The following is a 20,313-nucleotide window of genomic DNA, read 5'->3' as shown; positions in this document are numbered from 1 at the left end:
AAAAAACTCTTCCCTCGTCACTTGTTTTCCACACTATTCCTGCTTTTCTGGACCTCTATCATCTCTCCCCTTAGAAAAGCAGTCAAGTAGCACTTTAAAGATTAACAAAATAATTTATTAGGTGAGCTTTCGTGGGACAGACCCACTTCTTCAGACCATAGCCAGACCAGAACAGACTCAATATTTAAGGCCCAGAGAACCAAAAATAGTAATCAAGGCGGACAAATCAGAAAAACATTATCAAGGTGAGCAAATCAGAGAGTAGAGGGACAGAAGTGGTCGGGGGGGAGTCAAGAATTAGATTAAGCCAAGTATGCAAAAAAGCCCCTATAGGGGCCTAGAAAATTGACATCCCCGTTCAAACCACTTGTTAATGTGTCGAATTAGAATATAAAAGAGAGTTCAGCAGCCTCTCTTTCAAGACTCTTGTGAAAATTCCTCTTCAGTAAAATGCAGACTTTTAAGTCATTAACAGAATGGCCCAATCCATTAAAATGCTGGCTGACCAGTTTGTGGATCAGGAGTGTTTTTTGTCTATTTTGTGCCCATTAATTCTTTGTCTAAGAGAGTTTGAAGTCTGTCCAATATACAAAGCATCTGGGCATTGTTGGCACATGATGACGTATATGATGTGAGTTGAGGCACATGAGAATGTGCCTGGGATTCTGCGAATAACCTGGTTAGGTCCAGTGATGGTATCACCAGAATAGATATGTGGACAAAGCTGGCAGCGGGCTTTGTTGCAAGGAAAAGTCCCAGGACTGGTGATCCTGCCGTATAGACTGTGGCTGTTGGTGAGACTCCTCATAAGGTTGGGAGGTTGTCTGTAGGAGAGAACAGGCCTGTCACCTAGGGCCTTCTGGAGTGTGGCATCCTGATTAAAGATAGGTTGTAGGTCTTTAATGACTAGCACGGCTTTCTCTCTGTTACTATCTCTCCCCTTAGTTTCTCTTTTGAGTCCAGATTTTCAGTCCTTCCTCATTTGGCAGCTGTACCACACTGTCGTCGATTTTGTTACCCTTGTCTATACTTTTGCAGTTCAGAACTGCGTACGGTACTCCAGGTGCAGGCGTACCATGGAGCTATACAGTGACATTGTGATATTTTCCGTATTATTTTCTATCCCTTTTCTCACAGCTACTCACCTTTACCCTTTTCAGCCCCTGCTGTGCACTGAGCAGGAATTTTCTGCAAACTCTCTATGGTGCCCCCCAGAATCTCTTTCTTGGGTGGTCAGTGTTCTCACTAATCTTTTCTGTCCATGTATGGCTTTTTCCCATTCATTTGGGGCATAAAATGTTATGTGCACCGGGATCTGCAAAGGGGCACCGCCAATGGAAACACAAAACCTAGCTGTGTGCACTCAGATAATTAGTGGGGTGGCATTTGACTTTCTCCTAAGTGGCTGCGCAAGCATGGTTTCCAACCTTTAACAGGCAGGACCCATTCTGACAATTCAGGAAGACTTGGCGACCCAAGGTTGGAGGGGAGGGGAAAATTACTTACTGCAAGAGTCTATTAAGTGGTCTGCCTGGGATGGCTACCAATATCGAAGGTGGAGAAGCTGTCTTTCTAATGTGCAATTGCTTCTCTACTTGCAGCGATAGCTGCTGGATGTGTCGGCATTAAGGAGCTGCAAATGGCTTCTTTGAGAGCCACGTGCAGCTCTGAGCTGCTGGCAACCCTTAACAAATCTAATCACGACCCAGGTTTGGGTCCCAGCCCATAGGTTGGGAATTCCTGGCTTCCAGGAACCGCTGGTGGTAGTAGCTAATTTAGAATCTATCATTGGGTTTGAATACCTAAGGTTAATGTTTTTCGCTGTGCAGTAGTTTGCACTTAGCATTGAATTTCATCTGCTGTGTCATTGCCCAGTCATCCAGGTTCATGAGATTTCTCTGTCACTTAAGATGTGCCTATCTCTAGTTAGAGCCTAAGTCACAGAATTCGGATCCTGATCTCCCCTGGGATTTCAGACATCCCCCCGCAAAGTCATGTGTGTTTGGCAGTAGAATTGTGGCTTGGGGACTGCTCTGGTGATAAAACAACGTTGGATTGTGAGCTATGTTTAAGTAAACCTCTCTGATGCCTATGGAAAAGTTATTTTTGATGCCACCAATTTAGACTCTGTTGCTAAAGGTGAAACTGTGTGGTTGGTTTGATGGCATGTTAGGCATCTGTATGCTGAATCTGTTTCTGAGACAGTGACCAGGTCAGCAAAAAACAAGTCCTGTGGCACCTTATAGACTAACGGATATTTTGGAGCATAAGCTTTGTGGGCAAAGACCTGCTTCATCAGATGTATCTGATGAAGCAGGTCTTTGCTCCCGAAAGCTTATGCTCCAAAATATCCGTTAGTCGATAAGGTGCCACAGGACTACTCGTTATTTTGAAGATACAGACTAACTCGGCTCCCCTCTGATACATGTCAGGAAAGTCGACACACTGGGAAGATTTTAAATTTATGATCTGTGGGCAAAGCTGCAAGGACTGAAGACTGGCATCTGGGTGTCATAGTTGATTCGTATCTCTCTGGGTCTTCACACCCAGGCTATGTGTAACTCTGGCCAGTTTTTTTTCCAGATCTAAGGAAGTGGGTCTGCCCCACGAAAGCTCGTCACCTAATACATTATTTTGTTAGTCTTCAAAGTGCTACTGGTTTGTTTTGTAAGAATACAGACTAACCTGGCGACCTCTGTTACTTACAACATCTCTAAAGACTGGTTTAAACTAAAAAGTTGGACTGACCAGATTAGTTCCTCAGGGATGTGAGAAAATCACACCCACACCAGAGATACAGTAAAGCCCCCTAAGCCCTAGTGTAGACAGCACTACGTCGCTGGGAGAATTATTCGGGCATGCTGCAATGAGAGCCCCTCGCAGGAGCAGTGTTCCCTACAAGTTGAGCGCTTGGTCCAGATGGAGCTTGGTGCTGCCGAGAGGGCAGGGAACTGGACATGGTGACCTCTCAACGTTCCTTCCAGTTCTGGTGTTCTGTGACTCTGTCATTGGATGGTTGTCCAGGATAGACTCAGGTGCTGCCTGGCTGATTTACAGAGCACCCACAGCAGGCAGGATGGATTCCTATGGGCGGTGCACAACTGAGCATGCCTCGGTGTGCATAACAAAAATTATTCCACCTGGGGTGGCAAAAATTAACCGGCGCCACCCAGGAGGTGTCCCACTCCACCTGGGACCCAGTGGGTGCAAAATTGCAAGCGGGCCGGGCTCAGGGACCTCCTTCCCAGCCCTGGAGGGGTAACACCCTTCCTGGCTGCAGGTGGCAGAGCCAGTTGGGCAGAAGTCCTGCCAGACCAGCAGCTGAGGAGTTAAAATACCTGCAGGCCAGGCTGCGCGTCAGAGGGGAGGTCGGGGAGCACAGAGGGTTCTCTGTGCAGGCAGGGGCGGGCAGAGCCCAGCCAGCCTGGCCCGGAGCTGGCCGCAGCAGCCGTCTAGCCTGAGGACTAGGAAGGAAGGAGGGAGGCGCCTCTCGGGTTCCCAGCCGGTCCCGCAGCGCCGCTCGCTCAGCCGGCGCTGCCCAGAGCCCCAGCATGTTGCAGTGGTGAGTGCGTCTGGCCGCTCCCGGGTGCCGGTGGCCGGGGGCGCGGCGTGCGCTCTCGGGGCGCAGCGCTTGGAGAGGCGGCGCGGGGCGCTGGGGATGGGGAGCGCGCGGAGGGGGCGTGGGGGGGCTGTCCATGGGGGGGGGGGGTTAGGTGAGCCTGTCCACTTCCCCACCCCCAGCCGCCGGCGCCCCGAGCCCCCCGCGGAGTTCTGGGGCGCTTTGCGCTGCGCGGCAGGGGGCGGTCGGAGAGGAGGTCTCCAGCCGCGCATGGCCTCAACCAGCACTGGAGGGCGGTGTCCCCCCGGGGGGAGGTGGGGCGCCTCTCCCTCCCCACGCCGGCCGGGGCGGGGTGGCTGAGGGCCCCTTCCTCGGGGCTCGGGCTCCTCCATGCAGCGCGCTGCTGCCCGTTCGGGACCTGAGCTGGAGGTGTGGGGGGCGGACCGGCCCACCCCTGGGCGGTGGCGATGAATTGCTTCTCCCAGCGGCGGGGGAGACGCCAGTAGGGCGCCTATGGGACATGGAGGGCGGAGGGTTTTTCCAGGGTAAATGTCTCTCTCTCCCTCTCACATACACACCCCCACCTGCTGTGCCAGAAGCCCCCCCCCCGACACCCCCACCTGCTGTGCCAGAGGCCTAATGGGTCTGGAACCTCACACACACCTGCTGTGCCAGAAGCCCCCTGCGCTCTCGCTCTCGCTCTTGCTCTCTCTCTCACACACACACACCCCCACCTGCTGTGCCAGAAGCCCCCCCCCCGACACCCCCACCTGCTGTGCCAGAGGCCTAATGGGTCTGGAACCTCACACACACCTGCTGTGCCAGAAGCCCCCCGCGCTCTCGCTCTCGCTCTCTCTCACACACACACACACACACACACACACACACACACACACACACACACACACACACCTGCTGTGCCAGAAGCCCCCGCTCTCTCTCTCACACACACACCTGCTGTGCCAGAAATTCCCACTCTCTCTCTCACACACACCCCTGCTGTGCCAGAAGCCCCCGCGCGCTCTCTCTCTCTCTCTCACACACACCTGCTGTGCCAGAAGCCCCCCGCTCTCGCTCTCTCTGTCTCTCACACACACATACACCTGCTGTGCCAGAAGTCCCCTCCCTCTCTCTCTCACACGCACACACCTGCTGTGCCAGAAGCCCCTGCGCATGCTCCCTCTCTCTCTCGCTCACACAAACACACACCTGCTGTGCCAGAAGCCCCCCACGCTCGCTCGCTCTCTCACGCACACACACTTGCTGTGCCAGAAGCCCCCCGCGCTCGCGCTCTCTCTCTCTCACTCACACACACACACACACACACACACTTGCTGTGCCAGAAGCCCCCCGCGCGCGCGCTCTCTCTCTCTCTCACACACACACACACACACACACACACACACACACTTGCTGTGCCAGAAGCCCCCCGCGCTCTCTCTCTCTCTCACACACACACACACACACACACACACTTGCTGTACCAGAAGCCCCCCGCGCTCGCTCGCGCTCTCTCTCACACACACACACCTGCTGTGTTAGAAGCTCCCGTGTGCGTGTGCGTGTGCACGCGCGCATGCGCTCTCTCTCTCTCTCTCTCTCTCTCTCTCTCTCACTCACACACACACACACACACACACACCTGCTGTGCCAGAAGTGCAGTGTGGCTGGAACTTCTCAGCTGCACCCTTGGGGTTCCAGGTGTGATGCCAGGACCTCCCCCTGAGTGATTGGTCTCCCCCTGACACCTCTGTGTCACCCAGCTGGCTTACCAAGGCAATCCATGGAAGCAGCTAGACAAGGGAGATGTCCCAGCCCAGTCCCAGGTGGGGAGATATGGAAATCAAAAGCTGCTTGTCTCTCCAGAGACTGCTTGTGGCTGGAGGGATGGAAGGCCTTCCCATTGCCAGGCAGGGCAGAATGGGCACAGTTTGTTCTTAATTAGTAATTAAGTTAATAAAGGCTTGGACCTACCCCAAGCCTAGCCTTGGGGACTTACAAGCTGCAGGACAGAAGAAGGGGCAAGCGAGATGTGAGTCTGACCAACTCCCTGGTGTGATCGCAGAGGGGTTCCCTCTGGCGTGGCTCAGTCGATGCCAGGGAAGCTGCTCATGCTCAACACGGTGCCTGAGATCAGAATCAGGCCTCGGGCAGCAGCTTCTCCTGTGTCCCCATCCCTCCCTCCAGCAGTGTGTGTGTTTCTCTGATCTGGAATCCATGGGCCAGATCCCAATGGTGAGGAGAAGAGGGGATGTATGTTACACAACCGTGAGCGGAAGGATGTGTAAGGGAATGTACTTGGGTGCAATTCACAGCCTGTCAAAGGCAACACACAGCCCCGGTTGCTGACTCTTGGGATTTTTTCCCCCCAATAGCTGATGGTTTTTCTGAACATTCCTGGGGTCCTGTGGTGGCGGGAGGATTTCAACTTTCCTTCACAGCAGATGTGGTGGTGAAGAAAAGCTTAAAACCATGACCCCCTGCAGGCACAAACACCAGAGAAGAATCCAGGCTGTATTGTTGTCCAGCTCAGAATGTTTAAGTCTGCCTCATTGTTTGGAGCCAAGACATGATTTTTTGCATGCTTGAAGATGGCAGTCGCGAAACTGGGAGTCACTAGGTAATGGTTCCCATAGCTGCCTGGGGAACCATTGCTTCCGTGTTAGCTATCTGCTCATGCCTCTCCAGAGAAGCAGAATGTGCAGAAAATGCTAGGAGACACCTGTGGGGAAAGGAGTGGCACACAGATATAGGGAGGAGATGGGTGACTCTGGGTTTCCCTGGGGCCAGTGAAGTGGAATCTGCATCTGGGATCCCTAGTTCAAATCCAAGGTTGGCTTCAGGCTCGGCTCCAATTGCTAGTGATATTACTGCAGTCCTGTGGGGTGTGTGGAAGGAGCCCCCAGCCTACGGGCATAGTGGTGCATTCCCTGCTCAGTGTTATTTCCCACCAAGTTCACGGAGAGTTCTGCCAGGCTAAGGACTGCAGACCTGGAGCTGAGGCCTACCCAGCGTGCTCCATCTCCACTGAGTGGGCCAGGCTCACAGCTGGTGTGATTTGTCCTAGCTGGGGCAGTCTGAGTCAGCTGCAGATCTGCCCCCATCGGGCTGTTGGGCCTCTCTCCTAGGTGGATGTCAGACTCGTAACTCCTGTGGCTCTGTAGAGTAAGTCAGAGAATTGAGCTATGTGGGTACCTGTGAAGAGGTGTTGTGTAAGGGACTGTCAGTTAAAGTCACTTAGCATTTGCGGCCACTGAAATTCCACTGGTTGAACTGAAGGTGTGACCAAAACCCCAATTAGTTATACAGGCATGCGTGCGCGCGCGCACACAATGTCAAAGCTCTTGTTTTGCTTTGACTTAACCTCGTCTTTAAACCCTTGGACCCCAAGTGGAGCATAGGTCCTCTACAAGTGTCCTCCACTCAGTTTTGGGGCAAAACTTCTAGCTGACTTCAGGTGCACCCCAGTTGTTGCCCTTCAGTCTCAGTAGATCTTCTCCACCTCGTTCGAGGTCTTCATCCTTTGCGTTTTCCTTGAGGGTTCCACGGGAGACCTCGACGGACTCTGCTGGAGGTTGGTTTTCTGAGAGCGTGGCCCAGCCATCCCCACTTCCTTCTTGTGATTTGGCCGTCAAGTGGTTCTTTCCCTGCTCTGTTCCAAAGCTCCTCGTTTGTGACCAAATCTTGCCGTTTCCTGGGAAGGACGTTTGTCAGGCATGTGAGGGCCAGCTGCCCTTAGCTCCACCCTGTTCTACCAGAGGCCCCACCCCCAGAGCCCATGCCACCTCAAAGGCTGCTTCTACACTTGCTCCTGCCCATTGGAGGGGGCATGGTAATGAGGCAATTCGAAGCAGGCTAATGAGGTGCTAACGTGCATATTCAGCATCTCATTAGCATAAAGGCGGCTGCATGAATTTCGAAGTGCAGACTGACCGTGTAGATGGGGGCAGCTTCGAAATAAGTGCCCCACTTTGTCATTCCCTTACTCCCACAATGGGAGCGAAGGAATGTCAAAGTGGGATGTTTATTTCAAAGCTGCCTGCATCTACATCGTCAATCTGCAATTCGAAAGCTGCACTTTGAAATTCACACGGCTGCCATTAGGCTAATGAGACACCGAGTATGCACATTAGCATCTCGTTAGCGTGCTTCGAATCGCCTCATTACCATGCCACCTTGGTGGGGCGGGGGGGTGCGGCGGGCAGTGTAGAAGCAGCCACAGTCTGTCACCAGCCCTGGAATTGACAAACTTTTGGGACAGGAACCTTCGTTTTCTATTTGCTGGGCCGAGAACCTAGGCCCTGGTGGGGGGGTCATGTGATCACTTGTTACTTTCAACAGCAGAGCTGGGACAAGCAGTGAGCACTTTCCAAGAGCTAAAGCAACAGGCAGCATTGAGGTCCTAGGAGAGACAGGCTGACAAGGATGAGTAAAGTGACCTGAGGTGCCTGAGCTTGGGAAAACACCTGTGCCTACGGGGGGGGACTGATGGAGCATCAGCACTGGTCCTGGAGGTGTTATTTCAAGTACTTAAAAGGCTCTTACAAGGAAGAGGGAGAGATTGTTCTCCTTGACCTCTAAGGCTAGAATAAGACGCAACGGGCTTAAATTGGGTGTAGGCTGGATGTTGGGAAAAGCTTGGATGATTAAGCAAGGTAATAAATTTGTTTAGGGTGGTTGTAAATCTCCATCAATAGTGATATTTATGAACGGACTGGATAAATATCTAACAGGGGTGGCCTAGATGGTGCCTGGTCCTGCCATGAGGGATGTCTTGCCTTGATGGGTCCTGCCCTGATGTCCTCTCGAGGTCCCTTCCAGTTCTGTTATTCTGTGATTTCCAGCTCTGCTAGATGTCTGGGTACTAGCTGCGATTCAGCCAGCGTACTAAAATAAAACAGAACGCAGCCAACTGGCTGGTCCAAATGTGCACCTAGGATCTGCCTCCAGAGCGGTCCATGGCTCCTGCCCCGTGGTCCCTGTGAGCTGAGCACAGGAGAGATTCAGATGCCACCCGGCTGATTAGCAGAGCACCAGCAGTGTATTGGCAGTGCACACCCCCTCCCGCCTTGCTGCACAGAACAAAGTTTATTCTGCCCACGAATGGCAAACACGAGGGAACCCTGCTCCTGCCACTTGGACTGCTGTTGCCTCGGAAGTGTTAGTTCCCAGGTGTGGCTCCTGGGTGCTGGAGGAATGGTGTGGTGTGAGTGCAGACCGGCTGCCAGGGCTGACATGACATGCAGAGAAGCAGCAGCGTGGTGAGGCAGGGCAGTTTGTAATAGTCATGTATCATATTGATTGCTATGGAGTCTTGGGGCCAGCTGGGAAGGCTGCAGGTATCAGGAAAATGAGATAGTTGCTGCCACATGGTGCTTTACAGCTGAAACGGACAAGACAGACCAGAGCCCTCCCATCCATAGGGTGAGGTGAAGTGGCCGCCCCAGACCCCACACGTGTGTGGGCCCCATTGGGGGTGGCCTCCACTCTGCCTGCCCGCACTCACCCCACGGCCCCCCAGCCTGCTGAGCCAGGCTTCTCCATGGCAGCAGGAGCCCTCTCTGCACTCCAGTGCACGCAGAGAAGTGGGTCTCAGCAAGACTGGAGAGCAGCTGAGCCCTGCTGCTGGGGTTAACCGCCCCCTCTGCCCCCAGTGATCCCATGCCCAGCTGCTTGGGGAGGGGGCCAGACATCAGGATGGGGGCGGAGCAGTGAAGGGGCGGGGCATGCAGGATGGGGCGGGGTTGGGTCTCCCAGGGCTGTGAGCCAGACACCCCGCCGGGGAAAGGGACAGAGTGTGCAAGTCACAGGAACACTGGGCTGGTTGAAAACGTTGCGGCGTTGCTGTGATTCTTTTTTGCGTCTTGCTTTGTTCTTTCAACCTGTGCAGTGGGGGGCTGTCTGCAGTGGGTGGGTTAGCTGGGTGGGAAGGAGAAGGAATAGAGGGGAGGGGCTCATTTTATGAGGAAGCCCTGGGATGAGTGGACGTAAGTGATGATCATGTTATTAACAGTTGGGTGTAGGCTCAGCAATTCCAGCTGAAAGGGCAAAGCTTAACAATCTAATGTAGTTCATTTGGAATTAAGATTGCTCCTATGTATGGGGCAGGGGAGGTTTCCATTAAATCAAACAACCCCACTGAACCATATGGCAGTAAGGAAATGAAAGGGGTTAAGGGGACGTAGATAAACGTTCAAAGAGGCTCAGAGTTCATAGTCTTAGAAAAATAAATACAAATGAATAAATAAAATAAATACAAAAATAAACAGACAAAATGTCACACAGCGCATCTTGCTCACTTTCCTTTGAGCTGGAGCCAGTGTTACATCTAATTTTTAACATCCAGGGGTCACATGAATTTTGTTTCATGCACCAAGAGAGGTGTGGGTGTGCACCACCGATAGAAACACAGGCTGCCTGCTGCAGGCGCGCCTTTAACCAGCTGGGTGGCACCTGAATTTCTGCTGGGCGACCGAGTGCTCAGTTCAGGGAACGTTGGCTGCAGAGGTCAATGAGGTAGGTAGTTTAACATTTTTTCAGAGAGAATTTTTTTTTTTTTTGTTATAAATCAGATAGGGCTAATGCAGAGATTAGAGGGACTACCAGGAGTCTGTATTCTCATGGCTCGCTGCAGAGACCGTGCTTTCTGTGGTATCCCTTGTTGCTGTTTTCCCCGGAGAGATTTGATGACGCCCCAGCTTGCTCTGAAGATGTTAAGTGTCATCTGCAGAGTTGCCAGTTTTCTTCTGCTTCCTCTGATCCTTAATACACATTAAGAAATGCCTGTCAGGCTAGTAAGATTTTATAAGGGGCCTGTCCGTTTATCAAACAAACAACGTTCTTCTTTGTTGTTCTAAAATTCAGTGGCACTTAACTGTATTCAAAACCTGAAGATTTATCCTCAAAAGCTGTTTTTTTTTTAAAAAAAAAAAAAAAAACTAATAAGACCCCCAGAGTGGGTCTTTATAGACATCTATAACTTCTTTGTATCTAACTATTAATAACATAAACAACAGCCACATAGTAGCTCTGACCAGAGTCTCCTGGAAGCTGAGTGCGTAGGTGGCCACCCAAGCGAGGTTACGGAGCTGCCCAGCTGATTCAACGCCCACAGCCAGCAGCATGTGTTGCTATTGGTGGTACATGTCCACACGTACCTCGGTGCACATCAGCGTGTATTCCACCCCGGATGGAAAACAAATTAGAGGAAACATTGGCTCTGACCAATTTACCAATGATTACAATACAAGCGTCACAGGATCCGTAGCATATGCGGAGCGTGTTGCGATGCCCATCCTTAAGCTATCCCCATTCTTTTCGTCATAATATTCAGCTAAATCGACATTGCTCGCTAATCGCATTGAGTCACCAAACGGAATCACAGATTTGCAGCGCTGACGCCTCTTGGCTGTGCCTTCGCTAGCTCCCGACTTCAAAGGGAGGATGCAGCACTTCATTAAGCTCATTCTCCCCCGCAGCAACTATGAAGTGTTAAACTTCAAAGTGCCGGCTCGTGTGTAGCCGCGGCTAACCTGCTGGGACTTCGAAGTGCCTGGGCACTCAAAATTTTGAGGAGTAAAGGGACTTCGAAGTTGCCCTGGCACTTGGCAGTACCGGCGGGTTAGCCGCAGCCGCACGCCAGCCAGCAGTTCGAAGTTTAACACTTCGGAGTTGCTGCAGGGGAGAATTAGCTTAATGAAGTCCTGCACAGCGCTTCATTTATAATGTCCTGACACCTTACTTACCATGCTCCCTGCGAAGCAGGGAGCTAGTGTGGACAAGCCCCTTGTGATTTTTAAGGCAAATCTGGCAGCTCTGGATGTTTTACTTTAAGCCCCAGATTGGCAGGTGGAAGCTTGCATTAAAAAAAGTACACTTCTAGCCCTTAGCTGTGGAGAAAAGTTTGGGATTGACACCTGACAGCTCCCTGGAGGCTTTAACCAGAAGGCAAAGAAAAAGCACCTAAGAAGTGATTTAAAAGAAGTTTCTGATTTTTAAGCCCATCTTGTGATTTCAAGGGGCCTGGCTTGTAGTTTTCATGAAGCAGGTTATTGTTGCCCTCTTGGTCCCAAGGTATCAGAGGGACAAGGTGAGGGTGTAATATATTTTATCAGATCAACATCTGCCAGTAAGAGAGATGAGCTTTCAAGCCTAGGCTAGGTACGCATGCTATCACTTCCAATAGTACAAGTTACGTAGCTCAGAGTGTGAATAAGTCACCTGCTCGGGCAATATAAGTTATGCCAACCTAAACACCAGTGCAGGAAGTGCTGTGCTGCTGGGAGAGCTTGCTGACATAGATTATGTCTACACAGAAATAGCTTATTTCAAAAAGAAGCTGCTATGCACAAAAATGCATCTCGAAATCACACTTAGCTATTGGACTTTTCATAGCTTATTTCAAAATAACAAGAAGTCCTGTGGCACCTTAGAGGCTAACAAATTTTGGAGCATAAGCTTTCGGGGGCAAAGCCCCGCTTTGTCAGATATCTGATGGAGTGGGTCTTTGCCCATGAAAGCTTATGCTCCAAAATTTCTGTTAGTTTATAAGGTGCCACAGGACTTCTTGTCGATTTTGAAGAAACAGACTAACACAGCTGCCTCTCTGATAGTTCAAAATAGGCGCCAGTCTATGTGAAATAACGTTTACCAATTTCGTAATAAGTCAGCTGCTGTTTTGAATTTATTTTGAAGTAGCGGTTGCGTTGTCTAGATGCTAGGCAAGTTATTTTGAAATAGCAGCTGTTATTTCGAACTAACTTTCCAGTGTGGACCTATCCATAGCTACCGCTGCTTGCTGGGGCCGGAGTAATTAAATCTATGGGAGAGCTCCGCCGTCAGCAGAGGGTGTGTGTGCTCGTAACACATAGTGGCCTGGTGGTTATCAATGCAGCTGCCCTGAGGTAAGCTGTGTAATGCAGCCATAGCTGGAGCATTTCTGCAGGTCTGGGAAACATATGCTGAGGCCCTCTGCGAGATGCAAGGTGGAATGGGTTGTTTAGCAGAGGTGGTTGGTGTATCTTGGAAAGGACCGTTCAAGGTGGAGTGTCCCAGGATGGATGGACCCCAGGGCCCTGGGCTGCAGCCCCTAAAGCCCCCCGTGTTCCACCAGCCTGCCCTGCTGGGGAGAGGGGATACAGCACTGTATACTCTCCTCCCCGTCCCACCTTAGCTCCAGGCTGGCGCCACAAGGGCTGGGGGTGCTCTGTCCCTGCACTGCCCTTGCCTGGAGGCTCCACCCTCACGGCTCCCATTGGCTGGGAATGATGGCCAATGGGAGCTGTGGGGTGCCATGACTGCAGGACTGCATGGAACCCCCTATCTTCCTGCCTTCCACCAAATAGGAGCTGTTCCAGGTGAGTGCCCTGCACCCCAAGCCTGACCCTCTCCCACACCCCAACCTTGAGCTTCTCCCGCACCCTTACACCCTCCCTGACCCTACGTCCCAACCCTGAGCCTGTTCCTGCATCCTAACTCCCTCCCATGCTGAACCTGTAGCTCCCTCCTGCATATTGAATCCCTTATTTTTGGCCCCACCTTGGAGCCTAGGAGGTCCCCCAAAATCCAGTAGCCCCAGGCCTCCAGAAGAGTTAATCCGGCCCTGTTGGTATCCTATGAATACTTCTGCAGTCACAGGACAAAGGAGGCTGGAAGAGGGGGTTAGTGATTGATGTAATTAGCCATAAACCCAGCTCTGACCAGTCCATGATTGTAGGGTTTAGCAGAGCTGTGAAGTTAAGCTCCCAGATGCACCTTCAGAAGGTGGCATGCTGGTTTCCATTGAGGATAAGGACTGGATGCGTCAGACCCTGAGTGATTGCACTGTGAAATGGGCTCACTCACAGGCAAAGGGGTGATTTTTTTTGGGTTTTTTTTTTATCATTTTCCTGCATGAATGAATTTGGGAATATACCGTGCCGGATGAGGGCAGCCCGGGTTACGACAGGCCTGGAGAGGATCCCTGGCTCTTGACAGTTGTGTTGTGGGTGGTGTTGATCAGTGCAGTGACGGACATGTTTCTGCAGGTTTCACATCTCTTGTTCTGGGAGCGTCTGATAGCACTTGGGCTACGTCTACACCACAGAGATCTTTCGAAAGAAGCTCTTCCAAAAGAGTGCGTCCACACACACAAAAGCAGATCAAAAGAGCGACCTGCCCTTTGGATAGAGAGCATCCACACAGCCCCCACTCTTTCAAAAGAACAGGCCAGGGGTCAAAAATGAAGACAGTGTTTTTCTTTTTTAAATAATTGGAGATGCACATCTCCTAGAACTGGAAGGGACCTTGGGAGGTCATCTAGTCCAGTCCCCGCCCTCTTGGCAGGACCAAGCACCATCCCTGACATCTGTTTGCCCCCATCCCTAAATGGCCTCCTCAAGGATGGAGCTCACAACCCCCAGTTTCGCAGGCTACTGAGCAAACCACTGAGCTATCCCTCCCCCGTTTCAAAAGCGGGCGCCCTTCCTGAAAGGGGAAGGAAGGAGCGATTTCGAAAGGAGCGCCACATTCTTTCAATTTACTTTAGAAAGAACGCCTTTTGTGTGTAGACGCTCCATGGGCTCTTTTGAAAGAGCTCCCTTCTTCTGAAAAATCTTTCAAAAGAACTTGCTAGTGCGAATGCAGCCTTGGAGTTGGCGTGTCTTCCTCGGTGGGCAACTAGCTACTGAGTTTCGAGAGATGAGGGGGGTTTGAAGGCCAGAACGTGGAGGGTAGGGAAGCTTTCTTTCAGAATAGGTTCTCCATCAAGTATGGTTTGTAGTTGTTTGAGCATACCCTGTATAGACTCCATGGTTGGGTGGTGGATCCCACAATCTTTGAACACTTGGGGGGTGGCAAAACAGGTTGATCCTCTCTCACCCACCACCCTTGGGACCTGACTGGTGCCAGATGAGAGAAGTTGCAAGACCACAGGAGGTTGATATTGTCTAGCACATTAGCAACACTTCCACTGCTTATTGGGCTCTTTGAAGACATTTGGAGTAAACTACAGCTAAATAACAGCACAGAACACTGAGAGCCAGGACGGGTAGCTGTAAACAAACTTTATGGCACCCTGGGAAAGTTGGCCGCCCCCATGATAAGTGGTCGTCCAGCTAACTAAAACCATGCTGGATTGTGGCGTTTGCCAGATGAGTTCTGGGTTAGAGAGGTTTAAACTGTACTGAATTTACTTCAACCAGACAGTAAATACATACAAAACATGTCCCATCCAGGGACAGGGCCGTCATTTGACTAATGCCTGTGGAAATTTTCCCAAAGAATTCTCCTGCGCCTTCAAATAATCACAGAAATACTTTTCTGGTACATGTGGGACGTGAATTGGACATTGCTGTGGTTGAGGCAGTAGAAACCCATTAGCTATGGAGTATGCAATAGCTTGCTTGTGATTGTAACTAGGAGCTGCTAATGAGTAGACTTCATATTCAAGGCATTTCCTAAGAGTGGCAGTATTTTTCCCCCTGAAACTCTAAGGAAATGGCCTTGCTATGCAGACGAGCCATGCAGCAATGAAATTTGTGGGTGAGACCAACGAGTGCAGTGGAATCGATGTTCCTGCTTATCTTTGCCATCCATGTGTGGCTTTTTTTTTTTTTTCCATTCCTGGAATAAATTTTGTTTGTGCAGCAAGGCATATGGGGAGGTGCACCACCAGTAGAAACACACGCTGCCGGCTGTGGTCTCTGCTCGTCAGCTGGACGGCACCTGAATCTCTCCTGGGCGCCTGCCCAAGTGCTCAGCTTCCAGGGAGCACTGAGTGGAACCCCTGAACCGCTGTATTTCCCAAACCACAGGGCTAGATTTTTTGAGCTAACGAAGGCCCTTTGTTCAAGACACCAATTTGTAAGTCCCTCATCCCACCTCCTTTGTCCTGGGACTGCAGGGGTAGCCCTGTGACACTGCCAGGGCCAGATCAACTCTTTTGGAGGCCTGGGGCTCCTAGATTTTGTGGCACCTCCTAGGCTACAGAGTGGGGCTAAAGATGAGGGGTTCAGTAAGCAGGAGGGAGCTACAGGTTGAGTGTGGGGGGGTTAGAGTTCAGGAGCCTGTTCCTGCACCCTAACTACCTCCCGCACCCCTCCACACAGCGGGCTGCCCATGGCTCAGGCCTGACGAGTTCAGCAGCCCCCAGGTTCCATCTGTTCTCTGTGGCCATCCGCTAGCAAACCCGCATTGCTGCCAGCTCCCCTCAGCATCTCTCGAGCTGAGGTACTGGGCTCCAGCCAGGCAAACAACTTGCAGGTTGGGAGAGAAGCCCTGATGCGCGCTGGACAGCGGGGCAGGAGGAAACTGAGGCAGATGAGAGAGTAGGAGCAATGGGGCCAGAGCCACTTCAGGAGCTACAGAACAACACAAACAACCACAGTTAGATCATGTCCTCAGGATGGGCAGCAGAGAGCTGGTTTCTTCTCAGTGCTCTGGGACAGCAGCCCTTGGAAGTGGTGTTGGAGGGGGAGGAAAGGGGCTCAGGGGGGTAGCAAACTTCCCAGCATCCTGCGTTAGGCAGATCCCAATGGACCCGGCTGCAGGCAGGTATTGTCCCCTCCCTCTGCCCCAGGGACAAAAGAGAAAATGTCCCTCCACAAGCAATCCAAGGAGGAATATTCTCCTCTGAGCTTGTCAGGTGGCTGGCAGCTCGCCTCATTTAATCATAGAATCCTAGGGCTGGAAGGGACCTCAGGAGGTCATCTCATCCAGCCCCCTGCTTCAAGCAGGATCAACCCCAACTTAATCATCCCAGCCAGGACCTTGTCAAGCCAAGACTTAAAAACCTCAAGGGCTGGAGAATCCACCACCTCTCTAGGCAACGCATTCCAGTGCCTCACCACCCTCCTGGTGAAGTAGTTTTTCCTGATATCCAACCTACACCTCTCCCGCTTCAGCTTCTGACCATTACTCCTTGTTCTGCCATCTGACTGGCTCCAGTGATGACTGAGTAAGAGACAGGACGGCTGGGTGCGTGGGTTCACTGGGGGCTCTCCGCTTCCGACAGTTACGTGGGGGAGACGTTGCCATGAGACTGTGAGGAGCAGGGGAGGTTAAAATTCATCATTTTGAAAGGGCAGAAGTCAAAGTTGGTGAAGACTGAGGAAAAGAAACAATTTTCACTGGAATTTACATTGCAAAAAGTTTGATTTCGATTGAATTCTCTTTTTCGGCAAGGAAGCTTCCTGCCCTCCCCGTCGTAGGAGATTGTCGTTTTGTCGCTGATATTTTCTGTGGTGAGGGTTAAAACGGTTAAAACCTCTTAAATAAATTACCAGATAAAGAACTTCAGTTGCCTTTACACGTACCCTAGCATGTAGCTACCACCATCCTCTGCCCCTGAACTTCTCTTCATTCACAGGTGCTGACATTTGTTTTTGCTGCTGGGGGGGCTTTCTGATTGCACTGTGCCCCATGTCTGTGTTCCTACCATCTACAGATGGCTCGCGTGTCCTGAGCAGCCCCTATGGTTTGCAGGGAATTCAGGAGCTCCAGAGCGTTCATAGTGTTGGTTGCTAAGCAGAAGTGGGGAAAGTACTCCAAAAGTTACCTGAGTAAAAGTGCGGCTGCTTTCGCCTCTGGACACTTGAGTACAATCTAGAAGTGATGGGCGCATGCGTGTGCATGTATACATTTAATCAAGAAGTTTTCCAGAGGGGCTATGGGAACTCGTACTTAAGTGCATTATCCCCCTGCCCGACCCCGGCTGCACTTTTACTCTAGTAACTTCTTGGGTACTCTGTTCCTAAGTCTGTTTTGTCTCTCTCTGTTTCCTTCTCTTACGGGCCTTATCTGGCATTCGCATTGGAACCAGTGTGTGTCTGATCATAAGCATAAGAGTCTCACATGGAGCATGGGGCTGACTCCTGAGCTTCCACCCCGCTGACCACTTTTGCCTTAACTGTACATCTTGTCTCTTTAGGAAGAAGACTATCTACAAAAGCATCTGCCTGTCCTTTGTGCTGGTGATCATGGTGACGGTGCTGCAGAGGGGCATGACACCTAGCCACTTCCCGCAGGACCAGCCGCAGAAAGAACTCCTGCAAGAGCCTGTGAAAGCTCAGAAGAGAGATGGCATCTTCTCCCATACTGGCAACTTTTGGAAAAGCAAGCAGGAGAAGGCCCACCCGGAAGCCGTCACAGAGAACCGGGTGAAATCCTGGGACGTCACCACCACCAACTGCACGGCCAACCAGAACATCAGCAAGATGGACTGGTTCAAGGGTCTGGAGCCCAACTTCCGGCAGTTCCTTCTGTACCGGCACTGCAGGTATTTCCCCATGCTGATCAACCACCCGGAGAAGTGCAGAGGTGACATATACCTGCTGATCGTGGTCAAGTCCATCATCACGCAGCACGACCGGCGGGAGGCCATCCGAAGAACCTGGGGCCAGGAGAAGGAGGTGGGTGGCAAAAAGATCAAGACGCTTTTCCTGCTGGGTACAGCCTCCAAAGAGGAGGAGAGGGCCAACTACCAGAAACTGCTGGATTATGAGAACCACATCTATGGGGACATCCTGCAGTGGGATTTCTTGGACAGCTTCTTCAACCTCACCCTCAAGGAGGTCCATTTCTTGAAGTGGCTCAACATTTACTGCGACAGCGTTCGCTACATTTTCAAGGGGGACGATGATGTCTTTGTTAGCCCCAGCAACATCCTGGAGTTCCTGGACAACAAGAAGGAAGGAGACCTCTTTGTGGGGGATGTCCTGTACAAGGCCCGGCCAATCCGGAAGAAAGAGAACAAGTACTACATCCCCAGTGCCCTCTACAACAAGAGCAACTACCCACCCTACGCGGGTGGTGGAGGTTTCCTCATGGATGGGCCCTTGGCCATAAAGCTTCACAAGATCTCCGAGACCTTGGAGCTCTACCCCATTGATGACGTCTTTTTGGGGATGTGCCTGGAGGTCCTCAAGGTGGCACCCGTCAGACACGAGGGCTTCAAGACATTCGGCATTGTGAAGAACAAGAACAGCAAGATGAACAAGGAGCCCTGTTTCTTTCGAGACATGATGGTGGTTCACAAACTGTTGCCCTCGGAGCTGCTCCAGATGTGGAGCCTGGTCCATAGTAACTTAACCTGCTCCAGAAAGCTCAATGTCCTTTAGCATGGCCTCCGGGGGGAGCTGCGGCTGGACGGACTAGAACTAGTGGTACCTTGGCTTGGAGGGCAAAAGGAAAGAACCTAGAACCCAATGAAGGCAACAAACTTTTCTGGAGCTACTCCAGAGCTTTCTCTTCCAGCAACAAGAGGAGAGAGACTGTGTTGTGGGGAGGGAAGGTTTCTAATTGGAGTATTTTTGTACTGTATTTTTTTTTTTCTTATTAATCCCCAACTGGTTGGGGGTCACTGAAAAAGCAAAGGGAGAATAAGAGAAAATGAAACTTGAGAAAGAATGGGAATCGTCTGGGGGAAATTTCTGGGCGCCACATTTCAGGAGAGATGTGGACAATTTGAAAAAATCCAGAGAAGAGCAACCAAAAAGTTGAAAGGGCTAGAACACATGAGCAGTGAGGGGAGGCTGAAAAAAGTGGGTTTGTTTCGGCTGGAAAAGTCTGAAAGGGGACCTAACAGTTTTCAGAAACGTATAAGGTTGTTACCAAGGTGAGGGAGAAAAATTGTTCCCCTTAACCTCTGAAGACAGGACAAGGAGCAATGGGCTAAATTGCAGCAAGGGAGGTGTAGGCTGGATATTTGGAAAAACTATTTAATGGGCAGGGTGGTTAAACACTGGGATAAATTGCCAAGGGAGGTTGTGGGGAATCTCCCTCACTGGAGATTTATAAGCGCAGGTTTAGAGAAACGTCCCATACAGTTGGTCCAGATAAAACTTATTCCTGCAATGAGGGCAGGGGACCGGACAAGGAAGACCTCTTGAGGTCCCTTCCAGTGCTTCAGTTCTATGGAACGTTGCTGGGTTGGCGTAGCCTATGCCAGAAGTGGGCGTGTGGGTGGAGGTGGCATGGGTATTTTAGTGCAGGAAGGAGAAATCTCCTGCTCACAGTTGTCTCTTTTCTGGCCTGTCCCCAAGCAAGGCTGTTAGCAGGCCTGGGGTGGGCAGGAGCAGAGGGTACGAGCATGTGCTTGCTTGTATGTCCATGCTGGTCTGTTGGAGCAGTTTAGGGTAACAAAGGGTGGGGGTTTACCAGCACCTTGTAGGCAAGTATCTGGCAAAGGGGCGAGGATGGGCTTCCTTCTCCAAAGCAAACGGGCCAAGCTGGGGGGCCATGAGGCAAGCTGCAGCCTTCACGTTCAGCCGCCCAAGCACTCACACCGAGCAGGCTCGTTGGTCCAGTCTGGGAGAGGGGAGGACGCTGAGCATCTCCGAAGTGGCCTCTTCTCTTGTGCCTCTAAAGGCTGGACCAGCACGTGCAGAGCCCAGAAGCCTCAGCTGGGGTTTGCTGGGGAGTGGTAGCCAGCCCTGTGTACACCCCGTGGTGCGTTGGGCCGGGCATACGCGGCAGCTGTCTTCGCAGCTTGAGCCCCGCTGTAAAGCGTCCCTTTGTTTCCCTCCCCTTCCCTTGCTGGGGAGCCCCCAGAGGACGCACCCCTGTGAATTCCTGCCGGGTTTCCCTCCTCCAGGGAGGGGGAATTGCACGTTTCAAAAGAAGCGCACAGAGAATCTCGCTGTGGCCTGGCCCGGGAGGCTGCCTCAGAGTACTCCTGCCTGCCCAGGTCGCTAGCCTGCAGCACTCCCACAGTAACGGCTTCATGTGCCTATGGCTAGTGAACCGCCTGGGACAAGCGCCTTCTAATGCCACCACCT

The 20,313-nt window shown here is 51.7% G+C and overlaps 1 protein-coding gene across 1 annotated transcript; it reads left to right on the top strand.

The window, feature by feature from the left end:
• The first annotated feature begins 3,506 nt into the window (after positions 1-3,506).
• B3GNT7 (UDP-GlcNAc:betaGal beta-1,3-N-acetylglucosaminyltransferase 7) lies at positions 3,507-20,089 on the top strand. The gene is made up of 2 exons (XM_075004184.1): positions 3,507-3,562; positions 17,466-20,089. Exons 1-2 carry the CDS (start codon positions 3,552-3,554, stop codon positions 18,652-18,654), a joined length of 1,200 nt encoding a protein of 399 aa, XP_074860285.1. The 5' UTR covers positions 3,507-3,551; the 3' UTR covers positions 18,655-20,089.
• The last annotated feature ends 224 nt before the right edge of the window (positions 20,090-20,313 follow it).

The sequence above is a fragment of the Carettochelys insculpta genome, chromosome 10 (genome assembly GCF_033958435.1).
Source record: "Carettochelys insculpta isolate YL-2023 chromosome 10, ASM3395843v1, whole genome shotgun sequence".
Lineage (NCBI taxonomy): Eukaryota > Metazoa > Chordata > Testudines > Carettochelyidae > Carettochelys > Carettochelys insculpta.
This window is presented reverse-complemented; position numbering and strand designations above follow the sequence as displayed.